General features: G+C 41.3%; 1 protein-coding gene across 1 annotated transcript in view; it reads left to right on the top strand.

Annotated features, from left to right (window-relative positions):
• URB1 (URB1 ribosome biogenesis homolog) overlaps positions 1 to 21,843 on the top strand; it is a 48,876-nt gene that overhangs the window by 19,763 nt on the left and 7,270 nt on the right. Inside the window, exons 15-33 of the mRNA XM_033146916.1 lie at positions 283 to 396; positions 2,541 to 2,657; positions 3,714 to 3,852; positions 4,968 to 5,141; positions 5,448 to 5,632; positions 6,308 to 6,526; positions 6,955 to 7,134; positions 7,888 to 8,743; positions 9,267 to 9,468; positions 10,979 to 11,162; positions 12,155 to 12,213; positions 12,487 to 12,680; positions 14,469 to 14,579; positions 15,406 to 15,469; positions 16,282 to 16,453; positions 17,285 to 17,387; positions 20,474 to 20,634; positions 21,107 to 21,218; positions 21,497 to 21,603. Coding sequence (XP_033002807.1) covers positions 283 to 396; positions 2,541 to 2,657; positions 3,714 to 3,852; positions 4,968 to 5,141; positions 5,448 to 5,632; positions 6,308 to 6,526; positions 6,955 to 7,134; positions 7,888 to 8,743; positions 9,267 to 9,468; positions 10,979 to 11,162; positions 12,155 to 12,213; positions 12,487 to 12,680; positions 14,469 to 14,579; positions 15,406 to 15,469; positions 16,282 to 16,453; positions 17,285 to 17,387; positions 20,474 to 20,634; positions 21,107 to 21,218; positions 21,497 to 21,603 — 3,453 coding nt within the window. The remainder of the gene's footprint in view (positions 1 to 282; positions 397 to 2,540; positions 2,658 to 3,713; positions 3,853 to 4,967; positions 5,142 to 5,447; positions 5,633 to 6,307; positions 6,527 to 6,954; positions 7,135 to 7,887; positions 8,744 to 9,266; positions 9,469 to 10,978; positions 11,163 to 12,154; positions 12,214 to 12,486; positions 12,681 to 14,468; positions 14,580 to 15,405; positions 15,470 to 16,281; positions 16,454 to 17,284; positions 17,388 to 20,473; positions 20,635 to 21,106; positions 21,219 to 21,496; positions 21,604 to 21,843) is intronic.

Here is a 21,843-nt window from a genome sequence, read left to right as displayed (position 1 = left end):
AAACTTGGTTACTATTTTGTGGCACTTTGGTTGGTCCTATAAAGGTATTGCTTAACTGTGGATGTTTAATTTTTCTTATGGACCAACAAGATACACTTCGCTTTTTGTGTTCAAGGGAAGCAGGGAACTCCAAATGAATTGTTCAGCCTTGTCCCCCAAGCTCTGTGAAAGCAGAGTTGGCACTTGGCACAGGTTGTCAGTAACAGGGTTATAGGCACCAGTCTCTGTGGAGAGACCAAAAACCATTTTATGAATTGTAATCAGTAAAGTGTGTCCTCCTAGGATGAAGCCGAGAAGGTCTGTGGTGAAAGATCAGTATTTTATTTGCTGATGAAAATGTTCGTAACAAGCAATCATTTGCACCTCAAAACCTCAACAAAGAAATTGATTATTAAGGTGAGCTTTTTTTATCTAGTTTTCAAAATTTTGTTGTGCCCGCAGAAAAGTTGTTCACAATAAAGACACTTTAAAACAGGCTTCCTCAAACTCGACCCTCCAGATGTTTTTGCCTACAACTCCCATGATCCCTAGCTAGCAGGACCACGGATGATGGTAATTGTAGTCTCAAAACATCTGGAGGGCCGAGTTTGAGGAAGCCTGCTTTAGAAAGTTGGATTTAGGGTTAGTAATAAGCATGAACACTGTATTCACACCCTGGATTGTATCCAGCATTGCATGAATGGCATTCCACTCACACAACAGAAGTGTCACACACACACAATCTTTCAGAGTTGATTTTTAGGGTGTGTAGGGAGCTGGAGGGGACAGGAAAATTGGTTGCACACACATAAGTCTGTTGTGTGAGTGGAATGGAGCTGCAGGGCTGGCTAGAGCCTCCTCTGTTCCATAGAATATACCTCTTGTGGCCTGTTTGCTGTATTCCCAGGAAATGAGTTTAGTTACTTCACTTTTTAGTCTCTGTTATCAAGTCTGTATTATGGCAATGAATTTGGTTGTAGGTTGTGAATACTCATACGCTGCTCTTTGAGGACACAAAATATATTGCTTATGGAAATCAAGTTTTCCTTCAGATGTTATGAGCGGAGTGATACTTGATGAAATCTGTGTGGGGAGGTTCAGACTTCATGCAGGTGGATGCAAGGCAACCTCCAGTGTGTTACTTGAGCACTTTTGACAGGAAAAAGCACTGCCAAATGTTACACAACTCCCCTTGGGGTTTCCCTAGTTTTGCTTTCCATCCTACATTTTAATGCAGTAGTGGGGGGTTTTTTGTTTTTGTTTTTATAAAAAATGAAGTCTAAACTGGGTGATTTAGCAGTAAAATCCAGTCCCTCACTTCACCTTCTGAACAGCTGACTGGTGTGATTGCAGCTTATACAGGGCCACACACACATGGCCCTAGCTGCTGGATGAGCTGGGGAAACTGTGAATGTGATTTCCCATCAAGCTAGGGGTTCGTGTGTGTGAGAAGTCTGTGGTCCCTTTATAGGTTGAGGTGAATAAAATTGTTTCCATATAAATGTTTATAATTCAATTATTCATAGTGCTAGTGTTTTATTTAGTTAAAGAATTTCCTCCCTGCCCTTCACCCTAAGATCCCAGGATGGATTGCAGTGATAAAATGTATAATTATAAAAACAGGACGCACCCCAAACAGGTTCCTGCCTCTTTTCATAGGCTTGAATTTGGTAGCTGGTGCATACAGTAAAACTCTCCACCGCAACCCGTGGACAGGCTATTCCCATGTTGTCTGCGTTACAATAAAGGAGAGACAAGGTTTGATCTACCCTTTGGCAGAGTCGTTCAGGGTCCCGAGAGCAAGTTTGAATGATCCTTACCTAAAGGAATCCTTACCAAATGTTCTCTGGACTAATAGTTCCATTTTTCTTCAGAAATAAGGAAAAAATATTTTAAAAATATATTATAAAAACAGGAAAGAAACATAATTTCAAAGCACATGAAATCGTTCCAAATGGAACAGAACAGTATAAATTCAGCACAAGAGGTGGGTCCCATGAAACAAAATACTGCAGCTGTCAAAGGCCAGGGTGTAAAGAGTTGTGTTGCCAGCATTCAGCAGAAGCTGCCTTTAGAAGACGCTGAACACTTCTCTATGGGGTGGGAATTGCAGAATTTATGGACAGCCTTAAAGAAAGCCCACTCCCAGGTTTCCACTTCTGAGGGCAGGGCAGTACTGCTGAAAGTGCTCCCTCTGCAGATCTTCAAACCCTAGAAAATCAGTAGGGATAGAGACAGTATTTTAGTTACATGGGCTTTAAACACTAACGTGAGCGCTATTGGTGTATGCTATGGAATTGGAATGGAAGGCTCTTGCAAGATTGGCCTTTTGTGCCGGCATAGATAAAGGAACGTGGTTGAGGAGGGAGCAACACATGAGGCTTATATACTTTTAAATAACCTGTTTTTTCCATTAATTGTGGTATGCTTTTAAATAGGGGTCAAGGTAAAAATGACTCTGCCATCTGCTGCTGTTCTTTCTTTAAATCAAACAGCCAAAATGAGAGCTGACATACAAAAATAGAACTGAAAGCTTTGTATGATAATTGTTTCTTTAACAGGTTCTGCACGACAGTGGAGTATTTGAGTATACCTGGAGGGAACTTGAACTGTGGCTTGAACACTTGGATAACACAGCAGAAGGCAAAAAGGAAGCAGTGATTCAGTTTTTGGAAAGGGTAATAAAAGTGCAAATTAACCAGATTAACAATGCCAAGAATAGCATATGTGGGGACTTATTACCTTTTGTTGTTTTAAAGAGGAAAGTGTTTTGAAAAATCATGAATGAATTCTGAGAACTCATATCTCCTAAACACAGAAGGGAACAAAGGAAATGAGTGATAGGAAAAAGCTTTTGTTAGAGATTTCCACTACAGTGGGTGGCAGTGACAAAAGATTGTTTTTCACCATCAGTTTTATATCAGCATCTACTGTTATAGCAGAGTGAACAAAGGATATGGGAAGGAAATGCAGCAAAGTTATGTAAACCATGATTCAATCCTACCAACGATGCTATCCTTTTTTGTGTGGAAGCTGTTAGTAGCATGCAGGAAAAACTTGGTGTGGACTAGAAAGATCACTTCACAGGCATTGCACTGAATAATAAAAGTAATACTTGGTTCTAGGAAGGCAATTTTATTATAGAATCAAAATGAATCCATATTATACCCCCCAAAAAATATATCTTTCTTTAATGACAGCCCTAAATATTTAAGAATACACTATTATAAAAGGAGGAGGAATTTAAAAAGATGTCTTCAGTGGTTTCATTCACATTTTGTATATGTTTTAATGATCTCAGGTACCAAAATACATGCAATTCTGCTGGTTTTATGTACGCAATGATAAAGCTTCTTTTTTTCAGCCACTGTAATGGTTGGCTTTTGTTCATTTATACAAGAAGATGAAATGTTTAGGCTCCAGGATACCCCATTATATCTTTGGCTGACATCTGTGCCATTATGTGTGGAAATGTTTTTTGGCATCTAAAGTACATACTCCCTGCTAGATTTCTCAAAATGTTTTTTCAGGAGTATGTTTAAATGTATGCAAGGTTCTGCTCCAAATCCTGTAGGCTGCCATGAAATGTTGCATTGCTGATGAGAATTTGAGTCCAACAACATCTGCAGGGCTAAAGATTCCCTGGACCTGCTTTATGCTTACAGTTAATAGCATTGCTCCCTTACTAAATTTATGATTAAACGTTTGTAATGAAAGCTCACTTTCCATTGCAGATCTTGGTAAAACTGGTGACCAACCCCTATCCATACACAGATAAAGCAGCAGACCTTGTCCAGGAAGCCAGCATTCTCCAGGTCAACTTGTTTAAGCAAGATGTTGATAATGCCAGCATACCCATCTCTCACATTGATGGTATGTTCGCTTGGGGGCGGGGTGGGGTCATTATGCAAATCTTCCACAATTTTGCTGGAAAATTACATGTAGCCAGCATTTTAGAATTAGGCAGAAATTTTTAACTCGGGAGGGGGGCAATACTGTTTTGTTTTGTTCTTGTTTTTATTATGTGGTTTTATTTTGTATTTGTGGTTTTATTCTGTTTATTCTATTCTTTATTTTTATGCCATGAACTGAAATCTTTGTATGGAGGGCGGTATACAAATTAAATGACAACAACAATGCAATCCTGTGCATGTCTACTTGGAAGCAAGACCCTTTGAGTATAGTGTGTGTAGGATTGCAGCCTTAGTTGCCTTCTCAAGCTACACTGCAGTTGCTCACATAGATTTGCAGATTTTTCTAAATGCAAATGGGATTTTGCATCTTTGCTTACCTTCAGTATCCCTGGCCAGTTAATTGGATTTGGGTTTGCTTCTGAATTACAGGACTAAGGTCAGATTTCTTTATCACAGTTTCTATACCCTTCTGTTGTTCATACACACAGAAGTTCATACTACAGATGGTTTGTCAGTTATTACTACAGTTTGTCAATCTAGGTACTCCACCAAATCAGAGTTAACAGAGACCATGGTTTCTGATACTGATAGGCTGGCTGATTGCAACACATGGTTTGTCAGTTCACATACTACACCAAGCCACTATAATTTTGACTTGGTGTCTGAATAAAGCCATTGACCAGTTGCTAACTCAAATCATTTAGAAACAATAGACCATCATCACTGAATTCTCACTGAACACATTAAATGTTAATAGATCCAAAACTTGTCATCGCTCTTGAGTTTCTAGGTCCCCCACTGCAGCATTTGATATAGCAGATTTTGGGGGTGAACCAAAAAGCCTAAATGGCACGCTATACACACAATATTATTCGAAAATAATGCAAGCAGAATTTACTGTTTTCTGTTAAGATCTACGCAGGATTGTCTTTTGCTATTTCTACTGAATGTTTCCTTTTGAGTAATGTTAATACTTGAGATCCTGTTATTCTGCTGCTGTTGACTATTGACCCATTTGTTTGGGTTCTAGAAACAACTTTCATCTAAATTAAGCTTTTCCCCCTTTCAAACTAGATGTTCTGGATATGATCGATGTCATTGTGGAAGGCAATGAAGGCCTAAATGAAGAAATTGGATCTACTTTAAATGAAGACATGATTTTCAGCACTTTCCCATTTAGTGCTGTCGTTCCTGCTGCTTTGGAAGCCAGGAACAAGCTGCTTCTCGAGGCTGATGGGAATGCAAGAGGTATTTCCTTCCCATATTTCTTTTGCATGCTTTAATTCTTAATAATATCGGCAAAGCTGCCCTCTGAGTTCTGTCAAAATAATTTTAGTTGTAGCTGTCATGGAAAAGGTTCTTAAGCAACAGGGGTTCTTGTTGCTTAAGAGGTTCTTGTTGATTTGAGTTTCTTGCCTACCCATTTTTTAACAACTACATGTGCTTTTTAAAATGCTCATAAGTATTTCATTGTGCTAACCAATAGTTTAGAGGACTGACTTTTCAAGTTAAGAAGCCATCAGATGCAATCTGTGTTTTGTTTTGTGTTTTTAGGAGAAAGCATAGTGGAGTATCTCATCACCGTTTTCACTGACCTCCTGCATTCTCAGAGAGACCCCTTAGCCCTTTGTTTGCTGTTTCAGCTCTATGATAAAGAACTCCAGACTGTCTCTCCTCAACTCTGTCAATTCAACCACTACTACAGTCTTTGGATACCAGAGCAAGCTAAGGAAACTGTGGTAAGCAAGGCAATAAGTATTTTCAGCTGCTTAATTTGATGTTGAGCTCATACTGACTGCATTTGGGTGTCACACTAAACCACTGTTTGGTGTGTTGACAGTGAGCCTCTTCTGCAAGCCTCATGATGGCAACCCCAACCCTGGTGCTTCTGGTGCAGTAGCAAGAAAGAGTTCAGAAGATTGTGCTGATTTCCACTAACCACAGTTTAGCATGTTGCTTGAATCCTAAACTGTGGTTAAGGTAGATTAACCAGACTCAGAATCCATGGTTAACATTAACATGGCCTGTTAGTTTGGGTGGCACAAAAAGCTATGATTAGCCAAAACCTCTTCCTTCTTGCCACAATGGAGTGTGGGAGGGAAATGTGTGAATTCAAGGCTTGCTGCAGTTTGTTCTTGTCACATAAATTGTGGTTTAGCGCAGGGTGGGGAAACTTGTTTCAGGCTGACGGCTATGTGCCTTGCGGGGCAATATTTCAGTGGCCATTGGTAGCGGTGGATGGTGCCAGAAGCAGAAGTAGGTGGGGCAATGGGTGCAACTGTTAACTTTGTGCAACAGGCTACATTCCAGCCACAGAAAGGCAGAGGTCTCTATACACCTGTCTGTAATGATGTTTCTTTCTTCCCCCCGACCCCGCTTTCTGAAAACATGAAATACATTTTAAACATTTCCAGCAAGGAAGAAGTGAGTATGTAGATGATTGCCTCTTGCCGGATTCCTCCTTTTCCTCCCTGCTGAAGAATGCCTATCAGAAAGGTGTTGCAAATCTGTTGGAAGAGGGTTTTGAAGAGAAGCTAAAGGAGGCTATTTCCCAACTCCAGCCTCAGCAGTTCCTGTTAGCTTCAAAGCACATCCTTCTTTGCCTAAAAACAACCGTGGAGAATTTCAACAGTGTAAGAGATATTGTTTTCTCTCCTTCACCCTCTTCTAAGATTGTTGGTTAAAACCCCTTCCTCTTTTATTCCCACACCAAGAGCTCTTTTACAGATTATGTGGCAGTAAATAAGTGCTTGGCCACCGCAGGTGACGATACCTGAGAAGTGTATCAAGTTTCGGCTCCTAGGCCTGCATAATGGGCACTGCAGAAATGAACCTTTCGCTCTGTGGAAATGTCACAGTTTTAAGAATATTCACAAAATATGTTGCATGCATCTGGTTTTAAAAAAAACAACTACATTTTTAAGTGTTACAAAGAGAAAAATCATAGACTTCTGTGTATGTGCCAACATGCCTCTGCAGTGCAGTGTAATCATGTAGTTTCTCTGCTTGGTCCTTTCCCCAAGTTTTCCCTATTCTGAAATGTATCTTAATTTTCTAACAGTTTGGCAAAAATTTGGGTCTCTCGCTTCTCACCCTGTTTGTGGATCTGCTGAAGAGCTTGTTGCACAGGGGGGACGCCATAGAACTGTGTAGTCAGCAAAAAGAGAAAAATACACAAACCGAATCTGATCTTTTTGTGGATGCGGAGTGTCTGATGGCAGCAGAGACTGGAAACGACAAGGTAATAACTTTTCTCTGTGTTACTGTTTATGAATGTCATCCTAGTAAATTGGCCCTTGGACGGGGGGGGGGGGGAGCCTTCTGGCAATTATGCATAAACATTTACAGGTGCAGGCAATTGTTGTGAGGCAAAAAATTCTGTTTAAATGACTTGATTCTTCTGTTACTTGGGTATTTTTAGATGGAATAAAGATAAAATCCTAGTCATGCAGTGTTTCTTAATCATGCACCTTCACTTCCATTCACTGGCCATTTGTCTGGGAGCTGGCTCAGTTCATTCCAGACCATAACTTCCTTGACCCGTAAAATAACAAGAGCTGCTCTCTTAGGGAGCAGTCCAAACTCACAGCCAGCTGACAAGCTTGGGGTGGGGGGTGGGGGTTATGAAAGGGCAGAGCCACTTCTGCACCTGCGTCCTTGCAGGAACAAGGATCAGACAGATCACTGGAGCTGATGCAGTTCTCCTGCCTCAATTGGGCATTAATAAAAAATAATATGTATATACCAGGGTGGTTCACAAGATAAGAATACAGGATAAAAGCACAAATATATAGAACAAAAACACAACAATAACCTCCCTCCCACAAACACATTTAAAAAGCCATAGAATATTAATCAGCCATAGTCCTGATTGCCTATCTCATGGTGGATTCTGAGCTTCCCCTGCTTCTGACAGGTCCTGGGTCTCTGGGCAGCTTACAGGGATTTTCAATCAGATGGGTGATGTCTTTAATTGTAACCCTCTCCATTGCAGATACTGGAAGAAGTGCTTTCTTTGGTCTTCAAACACCCTACGCTGGAGAGTTGGTTCCTGGCTGTAGAACAACGTTCTCTCCCCCCTCATAGTTTAAGACCAGTTAAAGTAAAGCTGCTTGCTGCTCACCTAAACCGTGGCATTCTTGAGTTGCTGAAGGTGGGCTGCCCAATGTTGCAAGCCAGGAACCAGCTAGATACGCTCTCTAGATATTTTGAAGCCGTCACTAAAACTGTCTTGGAAGAACTTCATGCTCGGAGAAAAGATGTCTGCAAGTTACATCCCAAAAGGTCACAGCAGGTGGAGGCACTGCAAGAACTGCAGCTGTACATGGATACCCAACAACTGAAGGAAGTCACTTTGGCTATGTTGCAGCTTCCCAAGGCGATGCTGGCCTCCAAGACAGCTGAAAGCATTTCTGGAAAAGAAACATACTTGAGCACTTACGGGGGGACTTTGGTGCAGCTGCTCACAGACAGCTACCAAAGGGGATCCCTGAAGGGAGACCTCTTCCTCTCAAGAGAGCACATTCAAGGGATGGGGACTCTCTTGTCCACAGCAGTCACAGAAGAGTTGGAAAAGGTCTTCCTGCATGCAATACAGAAGGAGCCTGTCTTTGCCCAGGCAGTTGGAGTGGATGTGCAGCTTTCCTGCCTTAAGCATTCAACGAAAACGTCCCTTTCCATTGTGGCTGTGCTGATTCGGTACAGTCGGACTCACTTGCTGCAGTTTGAGCTTTGGTGTCTGAAGCAGGGCACTGGCAAGCTTCTGAGAAAAGATGTGGACCTGTTTCTGCCACTTGTCAATGCATACTTGGACTGTCGAGAGCAGCACACTTTGAGCCACCTGTCAGAAGGTAACCATGGTCAACTTACATAACACTCTGGATCAGCTTTTTTTTTTAAAGGGATTGCAACTTTTTTGTGCCATTGGATGAAGAGTACAGTGTTTGGGGGTTTTCAGACTAAAAACTTCAAACTTTGTTAAATGGGCCAGTTAATGGTTCAGGTGTTAATTTCCCCGCAACTTTATTACCAGGGAATTTGTTTTTTCCTACCTTTAAATTCTGTAAATTTTGTTTACAAGTTCTCCTGCTGATCTTAGCTTGCTTTCATGGTCCTATATCATAAAATTATGTAACCACAATTATGTGAGAAACTCTTAACCAGGACCCAGTTTGGGAGCAGCCTGGTGTAAACCTTGTATGGCTGTCTCTTTCCAAGATATTAGAATCTGTGATTTCTCTTTAGGCCAGTAGTTCTAGTATGTCATTCCAAGGACTTGAGATTGCAGTGGCCTCTGATACATGCATTAGAGTATGGGCTTGTGAAATGCTGACGGATCCACATTTGTGACTGTTGCATTGTCCTTTCCTACAGTCTCTTCAGCTGTTACGTCCATCTTGAGAGAAACTTTGTGGCCACAACTGCTGGGCATTCTTCTGAATAGTGGTTCATCACAGCCGTTCACTGAGCAGTGTCAAGTTCTTTCAAAGTTATTGCCGCCTCCAGAAACCGAGCCATTTGCTAATTTAACAGAGAAATTACTTTTATCTCTTGAGACGGCGGGAAATCATGAACAGTAAGTCTACTTATTTTCTGCTTGTTAGTTCCAGTTCTCCATATTGGCCAGTCGATTACAATAAACACAAGCACATGCCCTCCATTCTCAGGCACCTCCTGTCAGTGTGAGGTAGTATTTTAATACTTCAAATAGATTGAAATCATCTAAAGTATATCACCTTTTGCTGAGTCACATCAGTGGAGGTAAATACCAGATGGAACATCAGTGTTGCGGGGGTGGGGGTATGTTCAATGTTAATAATCAGAATTAATGAAATGTGGTAAAATAAAATAATAAGATAAAATAAAAATGTTGGGTGAATGTGATGACCACTACACTTTAGAAACTTACACAAGATAAAATGAAAATGTGATAAACTTTAATAAAAATGTAGTAAGCTTCACTACTGCAGCTTGGCTAGATCAGAATGCCTGTTGCATTTTTCTTTTTTAAACACTGATCTGCGTCAGTTATCGGAGAGAAAGAGTTGCTTCGAGTATGACGCCAAACCTGTTTGATGCTATTTGAATGAACTCTGCCCATACACTCGCGTCATCCCCTGCCATGATCAGCCAGTTGCCAGTTCTCTGGATCATTTCTTCAGCATTAATCCATAGTTCTCCATTAGATCTGAAATGTGCTGATATTGTCATTTGCTTGCAAACAAGGTTCGCAAACCATGGTTTCAACTTGTTTTGCAATCTTGATTTTTAGGCAAAGTATGGGTTTGTGCAAGCCATTGTCCGTCTGATTCAGATGTTATGACAAACTCTTGTCTGCTGCTGAATCTGAACTGAAGGAGGAAACCAGGGGACTAAGTTTGGCATTTTGTGTGAACTGGGCCAAAGAAATTAAGCTTCTTTTGCACCAGGATAGCGATGGACATTTTATCACAAAGAGAGAAACCATGTGTGGTGTCATTGATGACTCACTGTGCAATTACTCTCCTGATGTGCAAAGTATTCCATCCCATTGTGTTTAACAGTCTAGCAAAACATCCATAAGACTTCTGCAACCTCCGTGATGCCTAAGAAGTCACTCTAGGCCAGGGGTCAGCAATCTTTTTCAGCCGTGGGGTGGTCCACCGTCCCTCAGACCATGTGGTGGGCCGGACTATATTTTGGGGAAAAAATAATGAATGAATTCCTATGCCCCACAAATAACCCAGAGATGCATTTTAAATAAAAGCACACATTCTACTCATGTAAAAACACGCTTATTCCCGGACCATCCGCGGGCCAGATTGAGAAGACGATTGGGCCACATCCGGCCCACGGGCCTTATGTTGCCTACCCCTGCTCTAGACCAATCAGTGGCTGTGCATTTTCAATAGGGGAACTATCCTCATGGCTCTCTGAGAACTCAGGGCACTGCTTACTTTGTCTCCTGATTCAGCAGACCTTCCAGGTCTAGAAAGCAACTAATAAACGCTCCATTTCCCAGCAATTCAAGCTTAAGGTTGGGGGAGGGCAGTAGTTGAAATGAACACAAAAGCTACCATTTCATTACTCTTTTCAAACCTCTCCAGCTGGGTGATTGCTGACGCTATATCCAGAGCCCTGGAAAGCTCTGCAGAGAAGTTGCATTCATGGAGGAAACGCCTGCTAGTTGCCTGCATGAAGTGGTTGATTCTCACGTACAGCAGTAACAGAGAACAAGAAACCTGCTCGGAAATTGAGAGAGCCGTGCTGTTGAGGCTAGAGAAACTACTGGTGAGAATTAGGGGATTTCCCTCCCCCCAAGTTGTTGGACATTATTCTAAGCAGGGTGGAGGTGTATCAAGCACAGCCGCTGGGGAGTAATGTTACCACTAGAGGGTGCATATGCACAGGCTGTTGCACATGAAAGTGCAAACTTCTTTAGAAAATTATTCTTTGCTCTACCTCCTTTCTCTGCCTTTTTCCAGCTTCAGCTGTGACCCTCCTGACAAAACCAAACCTTGCCACAGATATCCATAGTGCAATGACTTGCAGGCTAGATTACTGCAACATGCTCTGCATAGGGCCACCACTGAAAAGTGTTCACAAATGTCAGCCAGGGCAAGATTCAACTAGGCACTTTGGGTTTATCATGCCAGTTTTGTGTGATCTGATTGATGGCAGGTTTCCTTCTGGGCTCAATTTAAGGTGTTCTGTTTAACTTTTAAAGGCATAAGCAGCTTAGGATCTGCATAGTTTGTTCCATATGAGCCTCCCTCCATACATGAATCATCACCTGAGGCCTTCCTCCAGATCCCATGAAGAATGTTTGGCAGTGACCAGAGCCTCCTCTGCAGGGAACTCGCCCAATGGAACATATTGCTAAACTTGCTGCATCAAGACTGCTTTTGGCTGAGCATTTCCTCTCTCTTTGTTGTATTTTGATGTTTTAATTCTGACTGCTGCTTGGACATTTTTTGTGGTCTTGGCTCCTCGTGCTAGTATTTTGGTTTATGGTTTTAGTTCAGTGGTTCCCCACCTCCCGTGGACCACCTGAAAATTGCTGATGGCCTTGACAGGCAGCTTAATGATTTTTCAGCCTGTTGTAGCCATTGTAATGTGCTGTGCTAGATGCTGTATTATTTTTAATTCTGGGGGGTTTTGCTGCTTTTTTCCTTGTATTTTCTAATATTGCAAATTGCATTCCCACGAAGCGTTATCCGTTCACCACCACATCCCCACTGTCATATGTTTAAGTGTTGTTTTGCTGTTTCCTACCTACCTAGAACTCAGTAACTGAGGTGGCTCCAGAAGACTGGCACAGTTTTGTGAAGATGGGACTCAAGTAAGCATGTTTAGGTTTATAAGAGTATTTTGTGATGCTACAATGACATACAACACTGAGGTTAGGGTTGCTTATGGCTCGCTGGACCGTAGTTTTGCTTCTGTTAATAGATGTTTTACCAATTGATATCATATACAGTACTTTTTAAACGGTGTGGCAAGCTGGTTCACAGACCAAACCAACGCCTGGGATATAATAATTTCTTTCATTCACTTTGCACAGGCAGAGTGCATGATTTTTATCTCAACGTCTCTTTAAATCTCTGCCATGTAGGTACCGTTATAAAGACCAGGGCTTTCTGAAAACTCTGAATGCAGCTATCAATTTGCTGTACCAGAAAGGAATCCCTGCTGCTCAGAGATTAGTGAAGCTGTCAGTGCTTTATATGATGATCACGCAGCACTCCTTATTTTTGTCAACTATGCTGAGGTCGCAAGAAGGTGATGACACAAACATTCATGAAAGAGGTATCACCTTCTCATTTGTTTCCTTGTGTATCTATATATAACCCAAGTGTCTTTCACGTGTTGTTTTTCATCCTTCCACTTGCCAGCCCACCTAGATGTTTTCAGAGCTGCTATATCTAGAACATAATTATTTTAGCATTTACCTTTTAACATATTACTAACTCTTCTCCATTACCATTGCGTTGTCCCCTTTCTGTATATTTTTTCAGTTCCAGTGCCTTTTCTTACTATTTATTTGCATTTGGATTGCATTTATTTATCATTGAACCTAGCATTTCCTACTTTATTTTTTACTCTTTGACTATATATTTCTGAAATAGTTATTGCAGTATTGTATACAGCTATGTCTGTTTTGTAATTAAGCATGCTAAAAAATAGCCCACTTGTTTTGGGTTACCTGGTGTCAGGGAACTGCCCTCAGCCCAGCGGGAAGTGTCTTCGATGTATAGAGAGCCCTCAGCAGCGAGACCTCTCTAAGCGGGCAGAGCGACTCCTCCTCCGGCGGGGAGGGGCAGGGAACAAGCAGTCTGGAGAGGCAGAGGCTTGGGGGTGTTGCTGGGAGCCCCAGCGCGTCCCGTGACATTCGCTCAGAGAGGAACACGCATCTTCCGTCGCCCCAGTTGTGTAGGGGGGTCAAAACGAGACAGGGGAGGAGGCGCCTGGGTATGCCGAAATTCCTTTGTTGGGGTCGTAGCCGGAAACCGGCACTCCCGGATTCTGCTAGCGACTGATACAGTCATGTTTTTTCAGCTCTCTGCTTGTAAATGGCTTAGTGCAATAAAACTGTTAAAAGACAGTTCAGACTCATGCCTGATTACTAGTGAGCAACCCAAGGCAGACCTGACACCTGGTCTTACTTGGGGTATTGACAGTGCTAGTTGAAATCCTCAGAATCTCAGCTTTGTCCCTTTTTCTTAGGAAGTGACATAGTGGAATTTATCCTAGATGCAGGAATAGGTGGAGTAATGCAAATTGAAAGGATCTGGGCTACACGACACCATTTAAAAGCTTACAAAAAAGAACCCTGGAAAAACCTATGCAAAAGTTGTTTTAATTAACCCCGAGACCCATTAGTTAGCACAAGGGCAGAAGTTCCGATGTTTCACTGGATGGGGATTAGAGGAGAAAGGAAGGATGGCCCAATTAATTTACGCACAAAACTTGAATGGAACGTGTGGGAAGCGTGTGGATCAGTGCTGCAGAACTGCCGCTTACCTGGACTATGCAGCGAGGGGGCAAAGCAGAAGTGAGATCAGGGCTCCATGGGTGCACCATTAGAGCCAATCTGGTGCTCCCTTTAAACTTTGTTCTTACCCCTTACCTTTGTCTTGGTAAGAGGCAGGGACATTGGTGTTAGAAAGGCAGCGCTGCCCCACCACACTGTCCCTTCCTGGTGATAAAATGATATTTTCAAGGCCCCCTTCATATTGGAACACATGTTTTCTGAATTGAAAAAGGCCTTAATTTTCTTCAAAAACAAAAACCCTATGTGAAAGCGATTAACATTTCACAATGTTATATCATAATGTGTTCTCCATTTTGTTGGCAACAGTCACTGTCCACTGGGAAGTTCTCCTGCGTGGCTAAAATGAATGGGAGCTTCATGAAAGCTGTCATGGTGCTCCATTCATCTCAGCAGGTCTTCCCCCAGAGAACATCCTAGCAGTGTGAGTGACCAGCCCCCTTGTTGCAAGGAAGCGCCCGAGCAACCATAATATTTTCAAATTGCTTGACAAGGGGCTAAGTCATTTGGAAGAGGGAGAAAAATATTTTTCCTTTTTGCTTTAGAGGCATTAGTGGATGTCCTGTTGACTCTAGTGAAACTGTGCCCTGCAGTTTGTGAGAGCAACCATTTTGCTGTGTTGCTTGGAGCCTATGGTGCAACACTGAGCATTACAGGTAAGTGTATTTGCAGTTGAAAGAGATGCATGACCTATTTTTTTTTAAATGAGACTTCTTAAAATGCAGCAGCCAAACTATCATGTGTGTCATATGTAGTAGCTCAGACAAATCCTGCAGTTCCTGGGTGGTTTGGGGAAATGACCAAAGAAATAAGTGCATGCATGCATTCTAAGGAGCTTAAGTGAAGTAATTTACCTATCCTCTTTTTGTTCCCATTGTCCAAAGGGAACTATTTGAAATGGGACTAAACAAAGATAAAAGGAGAGAAAGAAACAGTGTCTTAGGAGACAGGGGTAGTGGTCAAGAAGTAGCAGGAGTGGTATCTGGAAGGGAACTGTATTTGGAGGTTCAGAGACTGGTGGGTCTGAGGGTTGTGGCTTAGGTAAAGGAAGTACAGAGCAGTAGCCTGAGGGAAACTTGAGTAGGGGGTTGTGTGTTTTGTACAACAGAATGCCACAAAGACTTCAGTATGTGGCTCTTAATACTGATCCACAGGCATTCATATGTCGCCTGCTGTACCTTTAGATGATAACTTGCTGCAGAACATGTGCCATAGCTGTCAACTTTTCCCTTTTCTTGCGAGGAATCCTATTTGGAATATGGGAATTTCCCTTAAAAAAGGGAAAAGTTGACAGCTATGACATGTGCACTGCCTTCATTGCAAAGTATTGTGTTCAAAATAATGTCAGGTGAAAAACCTCTCTTGATTAAGGTTAAAGTTCTTACTCAATGTTGCAGAAATCAAAAGCTGCACGTGCCCAAAGGTTGCCGCTCTATCTATCTATCTATCTATCTATCTAATTTTTCTCTTTTTTATTTTTAGACCAGAAGATATTGCAGCTGCTTAAATTGTATGAAAAGAATGGTCTAAGCCTTGTAAACTTCAGGTTAGTTGACTGCCATGTTGGTCAGTGTATCGGGTAGATAGTATGTACAGTGTGTGTCAGGTTTGCCTTCCTGGGGATTACGTGCCTCAGGTATTTGCATACACAAAGGGTGTTTTGAGTGGAGTTTAAACTTGTGCAGAGGAACAGATACTCCTTAAAACTAGTGGTAGGGATGGGAATGGAATCAGACTGCAATTCCAAAGTTGACTCACCTGATCCATTTTAGAATCTGAACATTGACAGATTATTTCAACTCACCCTGAATCATTTATGGGTTATTCCAAGGGCCTGCCTCTCTGTTCACATCATACTGTACATTCTTTTAAAAAGGTAACTGTTCTTTCCTCTGTGAACCCACCCACCTCCTGAGGTTTATCCCACCTTCTTTAGTGGTGGAACACTTGGAAATGAGTTCTAATATTCATTTATTTTTTAGTAGAAAAAAAGCATTTTCTTTCATTGAGTGATACTGTGATGGTTACCAAAAACAACTGTGTTGTTTATTGCTGATATTGTGATATTGTGTAGGAGGCAGTATTGCAACCTTTCTCTGAAAGCCAAGATGGCTAAAAAGGAACACAGCAGAGTGACTGTTGCTTCGTAGTTTAATTTTGTTTCAAAGTGCTTTGGAAGGAAAACTAAGGTTGTCAAGGAAACACATCCTACCTTTGGTTTCTCTGGTAATAAATAAAGAAGTGAAGAGAAAAGGAAAACATTGTTCTACCATTTACAAGTCAAATCGCTTTGTGTAATTGCTATCTTCTCTTCATATACAAAGTTGGAAAACACATAGCATCTTAATATGATTCCAGAATCCTGCTTTGGGGTCCAGCTGCTGTGGAGCACCATAAGACATGTAAGAGTCTGGGAAGGTCCCTGTGGCAGCAGCCAAGCATGGAAGAAATTCTGTGTCTGCTAGACCGAGAAATGATGTTGAGGACCATTCTCCATTTCCCACAGCATCGGCATCTCCTGTCCACAGAGGTGCCTTAATCTGACCGCAGATTTCTGTCCTTTTAAAAACATATGTACAGTAGAACCATTTTAGTCTTAGGTCATTTATCTTGAAAGTGGCATTGTTAATATTCACAGTGGCAGTCATAGCATCTGGTTGATTTATATTAAAGGGCGTTATTCCTCTTTGGTTTTCTTTTCTTTTTTTTAATGTAACGACTGCATAGTCTGCTTGAAAGCTGCGAAACTGCAATCCTTTCAGTTCAGTGAGGTTTCAGAATTGGGTGCTATTTATGATCTAGGAATTAACCACCAAGCCCTTGGCCAAAAATTGTAGCAGCTACTGAGGAAACGTAAAGGTTTTTCTTGCAAAAGAGAGAAGCAGCCAGGCTGCAAATCCTTGACACACTTACCTGGAAACTGAAATCAGTAGGGCTTACTTCTTCGTTGACATGCATAGGATCAGTGGCTTCTAACCCTTTAGTAGACTATGGTCTTACCTCCACAGTCGGAGGCAGCATGCTTCTGAAAACCAGTTGATGAAAACTGCAGGAAGGGAGAGCTCTGTTGTGCTCAAGCCCCACTTGCAGGCTTCCCCTAGGTATCTGGTTGGTGACTGTGAGAACAAGATGGACCATTGGCCTCATCTAGCAGGCTCTTCTTAGTTTCTTATTGCACAGCAGTCATTGAGGTCAGGGAAAGCTGTGAAAAAAAACAACCCAAAGCAGTAACACAGCTATCACCCAGCTTTAGGATGCCCTGCAGTGCTTATATGATGACTGTTATGAGAAGGCTTTCACAGCAGCTAAAAAACACGTCAATTAAAATTCAGTCATACCTTATTTTATGTCCTGTATTTAGGAAGAACAGATGCTCCTAAGCAAAGGCAAAAGCGAAGTGGCTCTTCAAGATCTCTATGACCCCTGTTTTCTCCTTCATCTCTTCAGTGAATTGTTGAGACCAGGTATAGGAAATGGTTTTCTTGTATTTTGGGAAGCATTTAGTGTGAAACTGTAAACATAGACCCCCAAAAGTTATGGCTTGAAAACTATCAAAGATTTGCTATGCAGGTCTGAGGTTGCAGCTAAGCTTGTGTGATTTTTTAAAAAGGCAATGGCTGATCTCCATTTCTGAGAATATAAAGTCTGTTACCCAGATCTTTCTGCAGCCTTAAGTAAAACAATACGGTAGAGAGCACAAATAAAAGAGGTGGCAGTTTCTATATTGACAAAGCTGGCTATTACACTGAACCATTTTTGTTGCTTATTGTGTTAGTTTTCTTCCTCCCCCCTGTCCTTGCTTTATATAACCTCCAGCCCGATCAACAGCTTTGACAGAACCTGAAGCACGCAACATTTTGGTTGGTTCTAACAAATATGTTGGCCAACTGTGGATTTTGGAATACAGTATTTCTTGCTGTTTCCTTTGCTTTTTATTTGTGTTCATGATTTAGTCTGAAGCCTGTGTAATTGGATGCAAGCTCTTTATGCACATCTGCTGAGCTAACATAGTATGCTTTATATGTCAATATCTTATCTGTTTATAAAATGCTTCAAAATCTGGAGCTCATTTGCATTATGGCATCTGGTGTGCATTTGCTCAGGAGTCATGGCATCTTCTAAAACAGGTGGCTAGTTGATCATGTAATTGCTCATTAAACTATTTGCTCTTCTATTCAGAGCAGACATCAGATATCAAATTGACCCCAAAGGCTTTAATTATACTTTTTGAAGAAAACAAGTAGGGGTTTTGAGGTGGAGGAAAAATATCATCTGACACTGCACCACACAGGGTTTTGTGATTCTGCATCATGAGCAGGCTTGGAAGGGCCGCCAGTGCACTTGGCAGTCACCATTTTTGGTTTGTATGCATCATCTTGGTGCCTGCCACTTACCCGTCTCCATTTTCCCAACCAAAATTTTTCACTCACCTATTGAAAAAAAAGAGTCAATGCTTCTTTTTAATAGTGAAGGTGGGTGTGTGGGCGTTTCCCCCCACAGCATCTCCTGTGCTGTATTCTGTTACGTTGTTTTGCAGGAGTTTGGTATCATTAGATTTGTCAGTGCTATGAGGAATATTGGTTGCTGCTGGATTGATTATGTGAAATCTGGATGGAGGGGGCCATAGAAGGAAATTTAAGTGGCTGGGAAGCTACACACAGATAGGCCACGTGAACAGGTGTTTTGTTTTTGTTTTTTGAGAAAACTACACAGCAGGCAGGATTTCCAAATCAAATTTGAAAAAAGAAAAAGAAGCCATGTAGTGAGTACAGCATTGAAGGGTATGTGGTAGTGGGAGTAAGCAGGTTGATTTAAATAAGGTGAAGCAGAGATTGTTTTTAGTCTTGGGTGGGAGAAGACAGTTTTTCATCTTTGGAATGGCAACCACTCCCCACCACCAGAAACAATATTGTTTTGAAAAGCACTGCTTGCTTTGATTCTCTGTTTTTGTGGATGATTTGTTACCTCACCTGTCCACCGACTCTGCTTCCTTTTCCTTGTGGCTTCATTGCCATAGCTTCTCTTAGCTTGCAGACTTTGCATTACCACAGAAAGAAAATCTTTTCTGGTCAGTGGCAGCAAGGCATTCTGTGAATGTGTGAAAGCATTTGCTTAGGTCACAGGCATGGCCAAACTTGGCCCTCCAGCTGTTTTGGGACTGCAATTCCCATCATCCCTGACCACTGGTCCTGTTAGCTAGGGATGATGGGAATTGTAGTCCCAAAACAGCTGGAGGGCCAAGTTTGGCCATGCCTGGCTTAGGACATGGAAGCTTCCAGCTAAAGACTGTCCACCCCACTACAGTCAAAACCAGATATTTTCCCCATTACGATTCCTGTATTATTTTTGTTTTTCTCACTAACACCATCCAAGCTGCAGCTCTTGCTTTGGTTCCTATTTGCCTCTCTTGCTGTCTCAGTTCCCTGAGGCTTTCTCCCACTTACTGCATCACACAATCCTTCCTTTTATCCTTCAAATAATATTTTAAGAACCTGCTGTCTCCATGGAATCTTTTCACAGCCATTCACTCTGAACATGGTCTGTGGAACAGCCCCAAACATGCTGGGCTATTACAGCAGGTAGCCGAAAGGGTCTTTGTTATATTTTTTGCTTCCTACATGTGTTTATAACAGTCTCCTGTGAATAAATGTTCCATAATTGCTTCTCACTAGGCGTAAAAGCCCCTAATGAAATACAAAAGGAAAGAAAGACACCTCTAGAACAGATCATTATCTCAGCAGCCGTTTCCCCTTGATTTTTCCAAGGTTTTGTAAACAAAACTGTATGTCCAACATAAATTAAACTTGCTGTTTTGCATGTCATCTGTCAAGTTTCATTTTGCCAAGGCCAGGTCCAACATTGATGTTTCCTTCCATGACCTATACTCCTATTCCCAGATTAATCTTCACTCCATAAATTTAGGGCTAGCCCCCAAAATACAAAACAAGATTCCTTGTTGACAGAATCTCCCTTTTAGTAAGGGGAGAGGGGTGGCTCATGGGAAAACAGATTCAGCTGTAACTGCTCTGCCTTCTAGTTACAAACTCTATCACTAGCTTGAAGTAGAATCACTGCTCCACAAATATACATGCACTGATGAAACAGAAATAGAGATCCTTATTGCCAAGCTGTATCAAACACCACATGGTACAATCAGAAGCATGGTAAAGAGTAATTAGATCTGTTTTAATTGACCCTGTATGTGCACCTCGGTGTAGGGGAAGGAGAGCTACAAAGAGATGTGGTTTGGGTGGTGCCAGAATCGAAGGCTCATTAGAAACTCAGGTGCAAGAGGGTTTGTGTCTTTATTTGCTTAAGCAGAGCCAATTCAGAGAGATTCTATCTTGAATTCTTTGTTGCAGAAGAATAGAAGAGGACAATTTTCTAATCAGGCATTCATTCACCCTTCTTCTAGAAATTGCTATGATTTAATGTGCATACCTATAATTTAGTCTTCCTTTAAAAAATTACTGTACCTTGTAAAAGATTTTGAGTTTCCGTTTTACAAACATTTTAAAACATTCCTTCCACTCCCTTTTTTCCTATGTAGAATGTGTTGTAGCATATCATAAGTTTGTTGACGTCAATGCCTTGGGTCTGGCAGTAGCAGCCCTTAGCAGCTATGACAGTAACATGCGAGCAGCAGCATACTATGTCCTGAGCTCTTTCCGCTCTCACCTAGAAGGGGCTCGGTTTAGAGAACAGAAGCAGGTAAGGAGTTAACTTTAGCTTTCCTAAAGTATGCAGTGGTTTGAAAACATGTCTAACTAAGACTAAACTTGCTCTGAAAGCATCTCCTAGGATAACTGTATTGCTAACTGCCAAAGATGTCAATATGCTTCTGATTTTCAGGTTACTATGTAACTTCCTTGCCCACCTCCCAGATTTCCAAATTATGTATAGGACTCAAACCATGAGTGAAATAACTGTACAGAACTTAATATTTCTCATTCATTTGTATTAGTAATAATTTCTTCATCACTTCCATTCAGTTATATTAGGATAGGTATTCTAATTCAATTGAGTATAATCTCTATACTATGATTAACATGTACTTTCTGCAGTTCCTGATGAAAATCATACTGTGTTGTCATATGAGGACTGTGTGTACAATTGAGCAGTTACTGATAGGATCATACAACCAATTTCCTAATTATTTCTCTCTTTTTGTCTTGTGCTTCAGCTGGTTTACCTTATGGATGTTGTGCAGAATGGAATAAGACAACCAAATCTCAGATTTACTTTCCCTTTGGCACTGTATGTTTCAAGAGTAGCCCACCAAATGCTAAAGCCAGGTATTCTAGAACAAGTTACACCTGCTCTCTAAATTCATAAGATAATCTTTTTGTTTCTGTTAAATTTCGGTTGGTTTTGTTTCAGAATGAAAAACAAGGGCTTTTATTCAAATTGTTATTTCCATTTTAGATATCCCTGTGATCATGAAATGTGTGTCAGACTTGTCATGCTGTAAAATGAGAGATTTTTAAGATGAGCATAGAAATTTCTTGAGTTTAATTACAGAAATGATAAGGGCTTTTTTCATGTTACAATAACCATTCTATTTTCTTCCCAGAGGAGCACATGTACACAAAGCTGAACAAGTTCCTTCTATCTCATCAGTATTTGGATTTGAAGAAGGTGCCTGGATTTTTTCAGCTTTTCTACAGTTTTGATTCAGAGGTAATAGAAATCTGTGTAGTGTAAACTGTCATTCATGAATAGCACAATTGTTTGCTTTCTGTTCTCTGTACACAAAAATCTGGCACCTGTCAAGTAATTCTGAGAATCTCCTTTCTTTTCTTTTCTTTTCCTGCCTGTTGCAACCAAATCACCATGTAAATAGTCTTTATAGTTGATTGCAGCACCCAGGATCTTCATTTCTAAACTCTGAGCATGGTAAAAGAGTCATTGTTCAGACAC

Source organism: Lacerta agilis, chromosome 4, assembly GCF_009819535.1.
Source record: "Lacerta agilis isolate rLacAgi1 chromosome 4, rLacAgi1.pri, whole genome shotgun sequence".
Taxonomy (NCBI): Eukaryota; Metazoa; Chordata; class Lepidosauria; order Squamata; family Lacertidae; genus Lacerta; species Lacerta agilis.
Note: the sequence above shows the minus strand (reverse complement) of the source record. Positions and strands in the feature narration are given on the sequence as shown.